We start from the raw sequence: 17,091 nt of genomic DNA on the forward strand, positions 1-17,091 counted from the left end.
TTAGGAATATACCCCAAGGACACCATAGAAGGTTCCAGAAGGAGAAATGCATGCCCATGTTTATAGCAGCATTGTTCACAATAGCGAAGATCTGGAAACAGCCCAAGTGTCCGTCAGAGGACGAGTGGATTAAAAAGCTTTGGTACATATATACTATGGAATACTACTCAGCCATAAGAAATGATGACATCGGATCATTTACAATAACATGGATGGACCTGGATAACATTATATGGAGTGAAATAAGTAAATTAGAAAAAAACTAAGAACTATATGAACCAATGCATAGATGGGACATAAAAATGAGACTTAGAAGGCCCTGGCCGGTTGGCTCAGCGGTAGAGCGTCGGCCTGGCGTGCGGGGGACCCGGGTTCGATTCCCAGCCAGGGCACATAGAAGAAGCACCCATTTGCTTCTCCACCCCCACCCCTTCCTTCCTCTCTGTCTCTCTCTTCCCCTCCCGCAGCCAAGGTTCCATTGGAGCAAAGGTGGCTCAGGTGCTGGGGATGGCTCCTTGGCCTCTGCCCCAGGCGCTAGAGTGGTTCTGGTTGCGGCAGAGCGACGCCCCAGAGGGGCAGAGCACCGCCCCCTGGTGGGCAGAGCATCACCCCTGGTGGGCGTGCCGGGTGGATCCTGGTCGGGCGTATGCGGGAGTCTGTCTGACTGTCTCTCCCCGTTTCCAGCTTCATAAAAGTACAAAAAAAAAAAAAAAATGAGACTTAGAGACATGGACAAGAATGTGATGGTAACAGGGCGTGGGGTAGAGGGGTGGGGAAGGGACGAGGAAGGAGAGGGAGGGAGTGGGGGGAGGGTAGGGGCACAAAGAAAACCAGATAGAAGGTGACGGAGGACGATTTGACTTTGAGTGAGGGGTATGCAGCATAATCAAAGGTCAAAATAATCTGGAGATGTTTTCTCGGAACATATGTACCCTGATTTATCAATGTCATTGCATTAAAATTAATAAAAATAATATTTTAAAAAATAAAAAATAAAAAATATGGTTAAGATGGGAAATTTTATGATATGCATATTTTACCACAATAAAAAAATTTTTAATACACCAAAAGTTTTCCTAACCACTTAGAAAAATGTCAAGTTCACCTTATAATATCAATAAGATCCAATTACTTACAGGAACGGTAGTTGGGTGGTAGATAAGAAATGAGTAACAGTCATATGAAGAAAACAAATTTGATGAAGATTAAAGTAAACTTGAACAACTAAGAAGTAAAAACTTATATGTAGAAAAATTCTTTCTTTTAAATATCAATTTTTCTCTCAATAATCTTTCAATTCAATGCAATCTTAATAAAAAATACTAGTGGGTCTCTGTTTGTAAATTGACAAAATAATACAAAGTAACGAGGGGAAATTAGACCCAGTGGATACTAAAGTTGTTTATAATTAGCCCTGGCCAGATAGCTCAGTTAGAGCATCATCCCGATATGCCAAGGTTATAAGATTCAACAAATGAATGCTTAAATAAGTAAAACAATTAATCAGTGTTGATGTTTCTCTCTGTAAAATAAATAAAAAATAAATAATTAAAATTGTCATTAGAAATGTTGAGATCGATGGAACAGAATAAAATGCTAAGACAAGACATTTTTGGGACTTTATTACATGACAAAAATGAAATCTCAAATCATAAGAGGCAGTTAAGCTACATGGCTAGTTAGTTATACTATGAGCAAAACTGAGTCCTTACATTCTCCTTTAAGTAAAAAGTAATTCTAGATGGATTAAAGATTTAAGCATAAAAAGTAAAAACATATTAAGTTATAAGAGCAAATATGGATAAGAAAAATAAGTTTGCATTCAGAATGTAGAAAATCCTTCACATAAGACACAAAAGATGCCATTAAAAAAAACCAGTAATTTTTAAAAATTCTCTATGAAAAGCATCTGCCACACATATATTAAATGAGCCAATCTCCTTAACTTATCAAGATAGGCCAATAGAAAAATGGGCAGATCAACAGGTAAGTTTACAAAAAGAGAAAGAAAATACCCAATTAATATATAAGATACTTGATAGAAATGAAAGAAATGCAAATCGAAACAGCAATGAAATACTCTATCCAACCAGCAGAGAAATAAGACTTTAACAGTGCTGTCATGTGTTTGCATGAGTCTATAATCAGGCTTAGCACACATCACTGGTGAGGGTTAGGGTTCCTACTGATGCAGTACATGAAGAGCCAGGCAGAAATAATGTGCTCATGTAATTTTTCTTTTCTTTTTTTAATTTTTTTCTATTGATTTGAGAGACAGGCAGACAGAGAGAACGAGAGAGAGAAGTGTCAACTTGTCCCACTTAGTTGTGCACTCATTGGTTGCTTCTGCTATGTGCCTTGACCACGAATACCTGTGACCTCAGCACGTAAGGATGACGCTCTATTCACTGAGCCATCTAGTCAGGGACACTCACAAAGGTTTTTAAAACTATATATGTGATGCTAAAATTACTTGTTATAATGTCCACTTAATTATCTTCACGTCCCATTTTTCTTACAATAACGTAAAGAGGATAATTATAGGCAGACTGCGGGGAAAAAAGTCCAAAAAGGTCAACGCTGCAGCAGAAGTCTAGATGAAAGACAGCACTCCATGGCCACCTGACTACTTTCAACCTAAACTGCCAGTATGATCAGAGCAAAACTGAGCCAGTGTTTCTGGTCTTCTTTATCTATCTCTCTCCCTTTTCCCCTGGCTCCACTCTCCATCTCATTCTACCATTTCCCAGTAAAAACATCTTAGAAAAGACTGAGATTCCTCCTTCTACACATGAGGTGCTCATTACTAAGCTAATTTAAAACTGCATGGTTACATCTGTTGAACAATATTACTTGTCAATCAAACTTTCTAAATTTAAGTAGGGATAGTATAGTTATTCTATTAGGCGAGGCAGATTTAATTAATATACTTATTTGCTTTTTCTTCAAATGAGAATAAAGTTACAAACAGCTGGTAAAACACTGATTAACATTATGTCATCACAAGCATGTATAATGCTAATGTTTTGAAATAGAAATGGCCCATGTTAATTGTGCTTTATCTTCCAATTTTAATTATAATTGAGAATAAAGTATCTGGATATTTCTTACCAGGTTCTGGAAGGTCTAATTTTGCCCGCTTTAGTTCTGCCATAGAAATCTGAAGTTGCTCTATTACAAAGTCATCTTCAAAGAAAAAATCCTTTGCCAAGGTCTCCTGAAGAAATTCTACAAGTTCTTCCATAGACAATTTCATTAAATGTTCTAAGAAAGGATGAGAGAAATAAATATGTCAACAGCTACTTTAGGTTGAGAAGAATGTATTCCATTCTGGTGTATTTTTTTTAAAGGGCACAAAAAACAAATTAAATATAGTACTGTGAATATTACTGAAACTCAGTTTGATAAAAATATTTTCTGATATTAAAGCAATCGCAGAGAAAAGTAGGTACTCTAATAGTGGGGATGGGGAGGTGAAGACTACTAAATACCTTCTCATTGGTTTAAGAATAACCACAGCTAGGCATTAATACTAACCTAGAGAAAGAGTTTCTTAGATACAATAGACATAGACCACCTAATATGACATAAGCACTTTCTGTTTTATTGACACAGAGCTCCAAATCCACTTTTAGGTCTATATTTTTACTGTTTCAGAATTTCAAAAAAATCTGTATTACTAATTTTATTTATAGTTCCACTTAAAAAATTAATTTATTGGAAAACTTCAAATTACAGATACAAAACAGAAAGTAAAAATCAGCTAAGATCCCATTAGTGACTGCCCTAAAAGACAACGTGTATACATGTGTATTGATTTAAAAAGTAAATTACACTTTCCATGTTATTCATCTCTTTGGTTTTTCCCCATCCAATCAGGTGTATCACTGATATTCCTTATTTCCACAAGTATAGTTTTACACCATTATTCATAACTACCAAAAGTCTGTTTTATGTATGCACTATAACTTTTAATACTGGGCATTTAGGTTCTTCCCTTTTCTTTCTTTCTTTCTTTTTTTTTTTTTTTTTACTATTTAAAACCACTGTGTGGTGTACCACCAATAACAATGTCTCTTAATATTGAAAGGCAATCAGAAAATAATGAAGAGAAAATCTTGGAAGCCTCAGCTAACTATCCGTTAAGGGGCCCAGACACAGTTTATGAAGTCCATCACCTTTAAGTATTTGCGCTTTCTCTTCCTAAGAAAAATACACAGCGGCAGACACACTTCATCCCAAAGCTTTAGACTAATGAAATTATAGCATATAAGGCAATTGTGACATTTAAAATTTACTTACAAAGGGTGAAGAAACCTTTCACTTGTCAGAATTAATTGAGAGTTATGTAAGTAAAGCAGACTTTAAGAGGCAGAAGAGAGTGATAGAGAAACAGAACATCAAGGTTCTACTCCTCATGTTTAGGGGACACAATAAGTATATATACTAACAAAAAGTATATTTCTGTTCTATATCTTCTTGGTCAGTTCATAATCCCGGGAGAGGAAAGGGGAGAGGTGAGAGAAAACTGAGAGACATTCCGAGAGATTGACTGACTTCCTCTGGTTCTATAACAGTCTTGGAGACAATTCATTGTCAATTGTTTTATTTGGTGCTCTGGTTTGTGTGTTGGGTTGGAGGAGTAAGGATTTGGATGTAAGAGGAACAAACCACAACACTTCTGAATCCTTTTCTTTCAGAGTAAATCACACAAATGTGCTTTTAAAGGGAGTTTTCATTCCTGTCTAAAGTTTAGATCAGGGGTAGTCAACCTTTTTATACCTACCGCCCACTTTTGTATCTCTGTTAGTAGTAAAATTTTCTAACCGCCCACCGGTTCCACAGTAATGGTGATTTATAAAGTAGGGAAGTATCTTTACTTTATAAAATTTATAAAGCAGAGTTACAGAAAGTTAAGGCATATAATAATATAATTAGTTACCAAGTACTTTATGTCGGATTTTTGCTAAGTTTGGCAGAATAAATCTTTATAAAACAATTTACTAAATTATACTTTGGTTGCTCTGCTACCGCCTACCATGAAAGCTGGAACGCCCACTAGTGGGCAGTAGGGACCAGGTTGACTACCACTGGTTTAGATAATCTGGCGCTCATGAAGTCCGTGCGTTTCAAGGTAAGCAATTAAACAATCTTATTTTTTAAAATAGATATGCTTTAAACCTTTACTTATCAATTGATTTTAGAAAGAAAGGGAGAGGGAGAGAAAAGGGAGGGAGAGAGACTAAGTTATTTCACTTAGCAAACCCTCATTGATTGATTCTTGTATGTGCCCTGACTGGGCATTGAACTCATAACCTTGGCATATTGGGACAACACTCCAACCAACTGGGCTATTGGGCCAGGGCCTCAAATAATCTTATATTCAATTACCTAACATGTACTTATAATGATGCCAAGCACAGCAGGGAAAAAACTACAAAACATGACTCTAAATACTCAATTAGATTATAATTTAGTTGGGAAGCTGAACAGATGAATCACTCGAGAACAACATAAGATAGCTGAATACAATGAACTTGTGAACTGGGCTGCGTGGCCTCATTAAAAGTGCACATGCAATTCTAAAGCTTTCAGTTATTCTCTTCTCTGCATAGTTACAAAAGGAGTCACAAATTTTTTAAGGTTGAATTGCAACATTAAGATGAATAAGGTTCTTCATTTCATGAAGAAAAACTCTCATTTCTTTAATTTAAAATAAGGCACAGCACATCAAATTTATAGAGCCCTTGAAATATTGCAGCTGCAAACTTTTTAAAGCCTTGTTGCATTTAGACAAATACAGACGTAGAACGTACTGCCCCAGAGGCCACAATGCAGTCAGGCAGAGAGATGAGCTGAAGGTTTCCCATCTCCAATCTACACTTGGGAGCTGGATGCTTTCTTCCTGGATAAAGGAAATAGCAATGGGAAATGTTCTCTCTAGACCTTTTAACTAAGAAGCCTAGTTTCTTTGGTATCTCTCTTTTTCTATTACAAAGCCGAGATTCAGACTGATGAAAAGTAGAAACAAACACTTAATCAGATTAATATCATTAGCAAAACCAGCCCACTGCATTCTACTGTTTAAGTATGAAAGTGAAAAAAAGAATAAAAGGTCTTTGCAATAAAGTAAGCTTTTAGCCATAAGAACCAATTGAAATAAATTACCAATTGAAGATAATTCCTTCACTGATTTTCAGAAATATTTTAAACTCACTACTAAAATAAAATGAAGTTGAGTGGGAAATGAGCAATCAGTTAACATGGTTAGATTTCTGTGAAATATTTATAGTTAAATGTTTTCTTACTTTTGTGTAATTTTAAGATTGTATAAGACATAGCAGTAAGAACTCGTTCTCCTTCAAAGATGTAGATATCCCATATTCTGAGGTTTAGTGTAAAGGGAGTCTATATTAAAAACAAAACAGAAATAAGATTAATAGTTTGCCCTGTCTGGGATATATAATTTTATGATTGGGTTTTGTAAATAAATACTCACACGATCAAGGAAACATTGAAAAAACCATTTCATTGTGTAAAAATTTGTGTAGATTTCTTGAGAATCCTGAAAAAACAACAACAAAGACTTCATAATTTCTGTGCTGTAGCAAGCAAAATATGATGTACAACACTAAGAGGGCTCGAGGAGGCAGCCGTCAAAGCTAAACATAAAGCCACGTCAGTACAAATCTTTTTTTCATACTGCTGGAGTATCTCTGCTTTACTCAACTACTGTATTCCCCCATGTATAAGGCATTCCCAGGTATAAGATGCACCTTAATTTGGGGGCCCAAAATTTGAAAAAAAATGTATAACATAAAGTTACTGAACTCAAATTTTATTAATCATAAAATTCATACAACTCCTCATCACTGTCAAAACTCCCATCCATTAGCTTGTCCTCATCTGTGTCTGATGACGAATCACTGTCCTCATATATTGCCTCATCCTCAGTCCCATCTAAGGCATTTGAAATGCCACAACCACTGAATAAGATGCACCCAATTTTTAGTTCCCAATTTTTCCCCCAAAAAAGGTGCGTCTTATACATGGGAAATACAGTATTCAACTACTGTGTTTTATTGCAGAGTGTATATATGGTTAACTAAGGATGAGTTGTACAACTCTTAAAATACCTTTAGTGCAATAAAAACAATATTCAAAATTACTGAAATATCATTTATCTTTAAAAGATGTATTGCTTCTATAGATCAGCTTCAAAGAAATTTAAGTTAGGGCCGTGAGAGTTCAGCAACATTAAATATCACAAATTCAACATTCTTTAAACAACTGATAGTTATAACTGCATAGTAAATGAAATAGACACTCTAAATCAATAAGGTAATTGGGACTAAAGACTATACTCAATTCCTTTAACTTTATTTTTGGGGTAGGTGAGTGTAAGTCAATGTCACGGCTACCTACCAAATGTTGCTTAAGCTTGGACAGAAATTTACTCAGTATTTTCTCATGATGTTCTTGAAACCTCAAGAGTTTAGGAAAACCATGGACAAAAAAGCCTAGAATACAAACACAAGAATAATATTTCTTAAATAAGACCAATAAAAATCCCTATTTTAAAACACAACATTTCTTTCATTTTTAACTGTCAACAACAAAAAATATATCCTGTAAGTTACCAAAATATTTTTCCTCCCCACCAAAAAAATAATTGTGTATGAACTTGGGTTAATAAAATCTGTAGTCTAGTATTTGTTTTCTAAAGGTCTCCTACATAACCTTATAAAAAATATCAAAGAGGACAGAATATTTCTGAATTACAAAAACCAAGAAGCCAAGAAAAAATACAAACTGAAGCCATTTACTGAGACTATTCTCTTAAAGTGTGGGTTATATTTAAACGTGCAAATTTTTATAGTTTATTCTAATTCTGATTCCTTGTCATTTTGTTTAACTGCTAATACATAACACAAACATTTTACTACTTTTTTCAGGTTTACTTTAACAATTTCATTAGTATTATGCTTCCAAAGTTTTTATCACTTTTTAAACCTTTCTATAAGTACTATTTAACAGCAGCTAAAATATACTGGCACTACATGATCAATGTTACATCAGAAATGGTATTTTATCCCAACTGATTATCCAATATGATGTATAAGATTTCTAGACAGCAACTAATTTTAAATAGTAAGTTGGTATTACTTTTGCATATTTAATTCATGAAAATTTACATCTTTTTATTCACAGGTTTCCTTTCATATAATCTACACAATCCAGTAAAAAGAATATATACTTAATGGAGTTATAATTTTTTCATATTATTTAACAACCTCAGTTTTATGTAACTTTGAAAGATGTTAATAGATATTCTATGTTTTTTAAAAAAATCCAGGGAAATGCTCTTTGTTATATACACCCTTCTTGGATACGAGCTTCTTAATGTTTATGAGTTATTTTATAGACTAAAGAAACATTTTTCTTTGTTTAACTCAGTCTTCCGGGCTTATCTGATCTTGGAGACCTTTTCTCCTCACAAAATACGTTTCCCCAAAGTGTTCCTTACACACTCCTGGGAAACACTGCTCTATAATCTTTGGGAAAGGGCTATTTCTTAACCAATTCTCAGTTTTCTAAGGTGTATATAAAAATTTCCACAGACAGAGATTCTATTCCACCCTTAGTAATATTTTCCAGTCAAATAATTTCTTTAAAAAATCCATCTCTACCTGCACCACTTTCATGGTCAATTTGATAGGAATGGGAATTGGAAGAATTTCCAGAAGTCTGATTTTTAAAAAGGCAGTGCTCTTCAATAAAATACTAGCTATGATGCCTAATACTTCTTCACTCCTTAGTGATATCCCAGACTTGATTATATTAAATCTCATTCTCTTCAGCCTTCACTTGATTGTATATATTTATAAGTGATACTTTCATATATGAAGGCAAAGAAATGACTTTCCTAAAATAAGACATCTTCTATATATAATTACATGTACTTAAATTATAACAGTCCATTGTACTTCAACATACATCAGCAATACCATCCATAGTAAAGTGAAATTAAGACATATACTTTTCTTCATGATGCTTTTAAAATGATACTGTCTGTTGGATTGCAGTTTAATACAATATTCACACTTTTGGAGTCTATTCATGGGGTGCACAGTGTCTAGAAACAGTTATTATAAAGACAGTATTTATTGAAAACACAGGCACGCACACATGCATGCACGCACAGATTACACACACACACAAAACACCCCACAAAAACCACATGGTAGAACGTGAGATCTAATAAACTATAAACTATGGAAGGTCATGCTTTTGAAAATGTTAATATATCCTTTAAACATGTGTCAGGCTCCCAATAACATAAAGTTTAAATAGGCACAAACAGAGCTAACAGGACCCACTCTTATACTGGCTGGTGGGCTCAGTGGTAGAGCACTGGCCTGGTATGTGAATGTCCTGGGTTCGATTCGTGGTCAGGGTACACAGGAGAAATGACCATCTGCTTCTCCATCCCTCCCTCTCTACTTTCTCCCCCCCCCCCTGCAGCTATGGCTCAATTGGTGTGAGTGCATCAGCCTTAGGCACTGAGGATGGCTACATGGAGCCTCATCTCAGGCACTAAAATGAGCTTGTTTGAGAGCATGGCTGCAGATGGACAGAGCACAGGCTTCAGACAGGGTTTGCCAGGTGGATCCTGGTTGGGGAGCATGCAGGAGTCTGTCTATCTCCCCTCCTCTCACTTGGAAAAGAAGAAAAAACAATAATGATTTGTTAGATTTTGTTTTTAATTTGGTATTATCAGATGGATGGCACTGGAAAAGTAATTTTGCATTATATGGACAAATATCACTTTGATTTCCAAGACAAGCTGTAACCCAAATTCTTAAGTAAAGTTCATTGTATAAGGACATGGTTATTAAAATCAATTTAATTTGAAAACCAAAAAAAGTACCCAGAATATGTTACCAGCCTTCTATGTAAAATGAAACCAATTTTATGACTAAAGGAACTAAGATACCAGCTGACCAGGTGGTGGCATAGTGGACAGAGTGTTAGCCTGGGATGCTGAGGACCCAGGTTCCAAACCCGAAATCCCTGGCTTAAGCACAGGGTTGCCAGCTTGACCGTGGGATAGTAGACATGACATGACCTCCTGGTCACTGGCTTGAGCCCAAGGTCACTGGCTTGAGCAAGGGGTCACTGGCTCAGCTGGAGCTCCCCAGTCAAGGCACATAAGCGAAAGCAATCAATAAACAACCAAGGTACTACAACTATGAGTTGATGCTTCTCATCTCTCTCCCTTCCTGTCTGTCCCTGTCCGTTTCTCTCTCTTGCTAAAAAAAACAAACAAAAAACTAAGACACCCACTTGTTACATGAAACTACTTAATTATTATGTATCTTTTCTTTAAACATCTTAAGAATCATTTTTCAATGAATAGTCTTGGACAAAAAGTTATATACCACAATATTCAGTCAATAATAAACAGTTCACGGAAATGATAATTACAAGACTGTCTAAAAGTTTTGATCAAAGTTCATTTCTCCCAATAATACAGCTTTTCCTAAATTCCTACAAACCCAAATTAGTTTCTCATTGGGGGAGGCAAGTAAGAAAAGAATTTTTAAATGCCAACAATATACTCTGGGGTAAATATACAAATATAAGTGTGAACAAAAAGACTGAGAAGAGTTCAATAAAGGAGAATGAAATAAAAATTTAGTAACAAACACCAGTTAACTGAACAAGCACCTAGACAGTAAGTTTTTGTACTTAACTCTACCAAGTATCTTCCATAGTTTGACTTTGCTTTAATTTATCTTTTATCTCCCCTTTTGCTTATTGTTTCTGAGAAACCCTGGGGCTCTTACCATGCATGGCATGTTTGGGGCCTGAGAAGAGTCTGACCAGGGCCCAGAAGGCATCTTCTTCATTCATATACATAAGGAGCAAAGCAGTTATCTGGCTCATCCCCTGACAGTATCCAACTTCCTGAAGAGTCAATGAGAACAAAGAAACTGGGGGTTTTAAGATCAAATTACATGCATATGCACATATAAAAACCTGACCCATAAAATAATCAGAAAATGCTTAAATACATTATTGAATGAGCAATTCTACAAAAAATATTAAAATCTTCAAAGCACTGAATCACATACTATAAATTGTGTTCAAGAATAAATGTAGAGGTATGAACAAAGTCTAAACCTAAATGTATTTTTATTGTCCCCTGTTCAATATTGTTGTACTTTTTGTAAAGAGCATTAACAGTTTCTTTTTTCTTTTTGGTTCCAAGCTCAATATTCCTCTTCTTTACTCAGATGCTGGCAAATCTCTCTCCTCCTACAGTTCCCAATTCACTGTCTGGCCTCCTCTGGATTTCTGGACCTTTATGTACTGGCATTTGTAGACACCCACCCATCTTGTGCCCTTTCTCCCCATGTTCCCTGCTTACAAAGTGGCCTTAGGCATTCATGGTGGTGGTACATGAACCAAAACTAATGGAGCAGAAGAGGACACCTGACCCCAGCGGACCAATTAATTGGCTGCACTGGCTGATCACAAACTCTTTCTAGGAAATCTGAATAGAGCCACAGAGACTGTAATTAGATGGTGGCTTATACTCTGAATAGAGTGGTTATGGTGTGTTTATGGGTGTAATTTTAGCCATGAAAAAACTGATATGTAGGCAAAGAAGCAATCTGGAGAAAGAAATATTAGAATAAATAGTTTACAGAGATAATCAGAGTCAGCATGATTCCCAAGCGGAAGAAATAAAAGTGTAGCTCTTTCTCACTAAAGGCAGCTCCAGTTCCCATAAGGCCCAACTATTGTTTCATTTCTATGAGAAGCCTCCTAATAAGCGCCTTTTTAATTTGCCCTAGTTTGAGAATTTCTGTCCCTTGTAACTCAAAGGTTTTCATTACAATAGAAATTACACATATCAAGGTTCAAGACTGTCCTCCCTGAAACCTAATCAACAAGCATTTATTTAACATCCAAATTAGGTTCAACCCTAATTGATCTCCAAATTATCATCTCCCCACAGAGTGACAAATACCTAAAGAATAACATGTCCCATTACCTGAAAGGTTAGTCATAGCCTACTCTTGGAAATAGCAAGGAAGAGGCAGTATTCTAGTTGAACATCACTGAATGAATAAAATGTAAATCAAAAATTAATCTACCAACCTCCTGTTCTTCTAGCCCTGCTCATTCCCAGTCCTATTTGCTTAACATAAAAACAAAATTAAACAAACATGAGAATAACAAACCAAACAGTCTGGAGAAAGAGAGCAAAAGTGAGATTTATTGATGTGCTGGGGTCTTTCCCACTTCCAAATCAGCTTTGCTCTCAGACTCAGGATTACTACAAGGAGCCCTGAAGGGATCCACAGACCTCAAAGACTGTGGAGACCATCTAGTCCTGAGATGAAGAAACTCAGTCCAAAAAAGCCTTGTTAGGAAGGGAGTGGTGAAAGGTCCTCTAGGTCAGTGGTCCCCAACCTTTATTGGGCACGGACTGGTTTAATGTCAGAAAATATTTTCACGGACCAGCCTTTAGGGTGGGACAGGTAAATGTATCACGTGACTGATCAAGCGTCAAGAGTGAGTCTTAGACGGATGTAACAGAGGGAATCTGGTCATTTTTAAAAAATAAAACATTGTTCAGACTTAAATATAAATAAAATGGAAATAATGTAAGTTATTTATTCTTTCTCTGTGGACCGGTACCAAATGGCCCAGGGACTGGTACCGGTCCACGGACCGGGGGTTGGGGACCACTGCCCTAGGTCCTCAGAATACACCTCAAACAGCTATGGGCAGGCACATTCCCACTTACCGTATTATAAATAGAGTAAGCAGCTAGAACATGGAACAGGGACTGTTGCCTAGAGCAAAGGAATTCATATTGAACACAACTTAGTTATTTCACACATTCCACAAATTAAAAACTTATAAAAACAGGTTGACTGAAAATAGATAATCCAGATAGAACTATTATAATACAGAAATGATCCCAAGCTCAAATTTTGACAATACTCTATATGGTATACATTTGAGGTTAGATAACATTCATTTTAATAGAACTTATACCAAAAACACAAAAGGCTTCACAATTTCTTAAACTGTTGCCTTCTTTCATTGAACTATTCTTACTATAAAAATCATCCCCATGGAAGCAACTGGCTTGATGAACTAAGGAATGGCCTCGGTTATGATCCCAGCGAGGTCTAATACCTGTGCGCTGGGCAACGTCTTCCAGGAGGCTGCATATGCTCCAAATCAGCCTCTGATACATGGTGCTGCCTCTCCTGTAGCCATGATTCAGGAGTGAAAATGGGGAGGGCTCCACCCACTATTCTCTCTGGTATTCCACTAGCAAAAAGGTTGTCTCCCTTCCCATCAACGTTAGGCTTTCTGGAAGTCAAAGAGAGGAAGGCTTCTACCAGAAAACACAATAATAATTCCACTGAACTGGGAGCTGAGACTGCCACCCAGACACTTTGGGCTCCTCATGCTTCTGAATCAACAGGCAAAGAAAAAGGTGACTGTATTGGGTTGTGTGATTGATCCCGATTATTAAGGGGAAATTGAGTTGCTACTATACAATAGACGTAAGGAAGAGTATGTCTAAAATACCAGAGAACGCTTAGGGTATCTCTTAGCATCACCAAAACCAGTGATTAAAGTCAATAGAAAACTTCAACAATCCAATTCAGGCTAGAGTGCAAACAGTCCAGACCCTTAAGGAACAATGGTTGAGGTCACCCCACCAGGTATAGAAGCACAACTAGTGGAGGCACTCCTGAGGCCGAAGGAAGTATGTGACGGGCAGTGGAAAGCAGTTATAAACCAGCTATGACCACGTGCCCAATTGCAGGAATGAATGACTCTAAATGAGTATTTCTTCCTTATTTTGGTATATGTTTGTATATATGTTAAAAATACGTTTTCTTCCTTCTCTTTTCCCTTATTATCTTATACATTAGCCATATTAACAATAGTTAACTTTATATCACAGTAATTAGCTTATAAAATATCAAAGCAGAACAGTGAACATGCATCCTGTTGTGGGGAAAGGGTGAACATATTCAGTCATCAGCAGAACAGTTGGGCCAAAGTATAACTTTGTTATTGTCTTTGGAAATTAAATTAACAAGAATTGACTAGGATGGTCAGCTTTGATAACTTAACTAGGGCACAATACTCATTTATTCAAATACTAATCTAGGCATTGCTATAAAGAAGGTACTTTGTACATGTGATTAAAATCTAAAATCAGTTGACTTTAAGTAAGGGAGATCATCCTAGGGAATCTAGGTGGGCCTGATTCAATCAGTTAAAAGGCTGTAAGAGCAGATCTGTGGCTTCCCTGAAGAAGATATCCCTCCTGGGGACAAAAGCTTCAGTTCATGCTCAAGAGTCCCAGCCTGCACTTCCTGATGGCTTCTTCTGCGGATCTCGAACTTGCCTAGTCAACCCCCACAATTGTGAAGGCTAAATCCTTATGATAATTCTAATATGTATCTCTTACTAGTTTCTGTTTCTCAGATTAAACCCTAACCAATACATAGGTTAGCAAATTTATATTTTCATTCATAAATTGTCATAGTCATTTCATTAATTTATTTCCCTTTTTTTTTAGCTCCATCTACATGAGGTCAAGGTTATAGGGATATATTTATTACTCACACAGTTCTCAAAAGCAACATAATCTCTCATTTCTTTTCTAATTCTTTTAATAAAGTATCTCCATATTTTTAAGAATGCACAAATCATAAAATGATTCTTGATCAACTTTATAGCATCAACCATGTTAAAAAATTTTTAATTAAAGTTAAATCTGAACCTAAGTTTCACACAACATGGACCAAATGATCCACAAAAGCTTAAAGCTTTAGGACCTGAATGAAGATTAGTCTTCATGAGACTATCTAAACACTTAAATTTTAAGTTAATAAATATTTTGATATAGGCTATTCATAAACGTCATTTACATTATATAATATTAAACTTTACTTACTTAACACCGTATCTGTCTCTAAACATAATATGGTCCCTAAATGTGCGGTTGACATCAAGGTCTATTTGTCTGATATCAGGTGAACAACCACGTGCTTTGTGTTTTAATTTCTGAAAAGAAAAGGAAAACCACATTTTTATGGAAATTAGTTGTCAAAAAGCCTATGACAAATAGTAAAATAATTCTCATTTAAAAAGTTCTTTTGGATCTCTCTTTGAGTGATGGGTATGCAACAGAACTAAATGACAAGATAACCTGGAAATGTTTTCTTTGAATATATGTACCCTGATTTATTGATGTCACCCCATTAAAATAAAAATTTATTTATAAAAAGAAATTAAAACAAAATAAAAAATAAATAAATAAAAAAGTTCTTTTGGTTTAGGAAAATCATTCTCATGGTTCAAACATGAAAACAACACAAGAAGATGCAATGAGAAGTTTCTCACTTGTGCCCAGACTCTCTTGCTCACGTCCTTCCCCTTTCCCATCACCTTTCTTCCTCCTAGCCTATTAACAGAGGAAGATTATTACTTTGGAAGAGAACTTTTTAGAGTCGGCATTGATAGGTCTATATAAAAGCTCTTCACAGCTGAGCCACACAGTCCACTATATTACTTTTCAACACAATATTCTTGTTTTCCTTGGAGCTGATCATTCCATTATTGCTTGATTTGCTCGTTTTCTACACCATAAAAACACGTTAAAGATGCATAAATCTCTTCTGGTGGTGTTCGAATAGAAGGGGTATTCTCCCAATTTCAACTTATTTCAGACAGCTCTCCCAGAGCTTTTTGACCTGCTCTGGTTGGGGCTGCCGCACCTTGGGGTCTCCCTTCCCTGTCTGTGAGGCCTCCCTCGGCTGGGTCCTCTGTTTTCTGCATGCCACATCTTCTTTCCCGGTCAAATCCCTAATTCTGGAGGAGCACATTCTTCATTAGCTCCTGTGAAAGGGTGTGTGGAAGATACATTTTTTGAAACTTTAAATGTTCTGGTAGCTTCCTTCTCTCTTAACTATTTGGCTATTTTGAATTGTAAGTTGGAAAATATTTTTGCTCAACATTGTCTTCTAATTTCCAGTGTTGCCATTTGAATTCATGTTTCCTTATGTGAAGCCTGTTTTTTTCTCTATAGAAGCTTAGAGGAGTTTCTTTCTCCATGTCTGAAACTTCACATTTCTCGGCTTGGCTTGGGTCTATTTTAATCCACAAGGTTGGTCACTTCATGGATCTTTTCAATCTTAAAAACTCTTACAGATCTCAGTTTTGAAAATTTTCTTCAGTAACTCCTTTGTTGACTTCTCCAGCCTCCCCTCCCACGTCCCATTTCTCTCTTTCTGGAACTCGTATTATTAAGTGTGAGATCTCTGGGGCTGTGATTGAGTTTTCTTTTATTTTCTCTATATTATTTTCCATCTCTTTTGACTTTATAACCTACTTTCTAGAAAATTCCTTCAAGTGATATTTTCAAACCCTCTTCTAGGATCTTTCATTTCTATTATCATCTTTATATTCATAAACTCTTTGTTGTTCTCAAATGTTCCTTTTTATAGCACCCTATACTTGTTTTATGGATGCAATGCCTATTTTTAACCCTCTGAAGATATTAGAGAGAGTTTTCAAAGTTTTCTCCTTGGGCTATAGTCTGTTTCTTACAAGTTTGCTTTTTTCCACTTGTTCTCAGTTGCCTTTCATATTAGCTACTTTCCTCAAATGAACAGTGATACTTCGTTGTCTGCTTAATTTAAAAGTAGGAGACTAAAAGCTGGTGGAAAGGGGATTCCAGAGGTGGGGATTCACAACTGCATCTTCACCAGCTGGGCAGCTTCACTGGGGTTTTCCTTAAGTCGGCATCTTTGGTTTTCTTTTCTCAGGCTAGTCAGGTTCCTTAGAAAAGGCTCTTCTGAAAAAAAAAAAAAAAGAAAAGAAAAGAAAAGGCTCTTCTGATCTCCTGTCAGAGACAAGTGCCCAGCTGCCGAAGTTCTAAGAGCTGAGTGGAGGGAAAGGCTGCAATGCCCCAAATGCAGGATATTCACTCCTCTGTGCTTTCATTCCAGCAGCCCACCCTCAGCAGCATCTGTGTTC

General features: G+C 36.3%; 1 protein-coding gene across 1 annotated transcript in view; it reads right to left on the bottom strand.

Annotated features, from left to right (window-relative positions):
- The window catches only part of USP6NL (USP6 N-terminal like), a 251,180-nt gene that overhangs the window by 16,664 nt on the left and 217,425 nt on the right, over positions 1–17,091 (bottom strand). The window contains exons 8-14 of the mRNA XM_066280282.1: positions 15,008–15,117; positions 12,824–12,872; positions 10,851–10,971; positions 7,426–7,520; positions 6,500–6,565; positions 6,309–6,408; positions 3,112–3,264 (exon numbers count right to left, since the gene is read on the bottom strand). Coding sequence (XP_066136379.1) covers positions 3,112–3,264; positions 6,309–6,408; positions 6,500–6,565; positions 7,426–7,520; positions 10,851–10,971; positions 12,824–12,872; positions 15,008–15,117 — 694 coding nt within the window. The remainder of the gene's footprint in view (positions 1–3,111; positions 3,265–6,308; positions 6,409–6,499; positions 6,566–7,425; positions 7,521–10,850; positions 10,972–12,823; positions 12,873–15,007; positions 15,118–17,091) is intronic.

The sequence above is a fragment of the Saccopteryx bilineata genome, chromosome 5 (genome assembly GCF_036850765.1).
Source record: "Saccopteryx bilineata isolate mSacBil1 chromosome 5, mSacBil1_pri_phased_curated, whole genome shotgun sequence".
Classification (NCBI taxonomy): Eukaryota; Metazoa; Chordata; class Mammalia; order Chiroptera; family Emballonuridae; genus Saccopteryx; species Saccopteryx bilineata.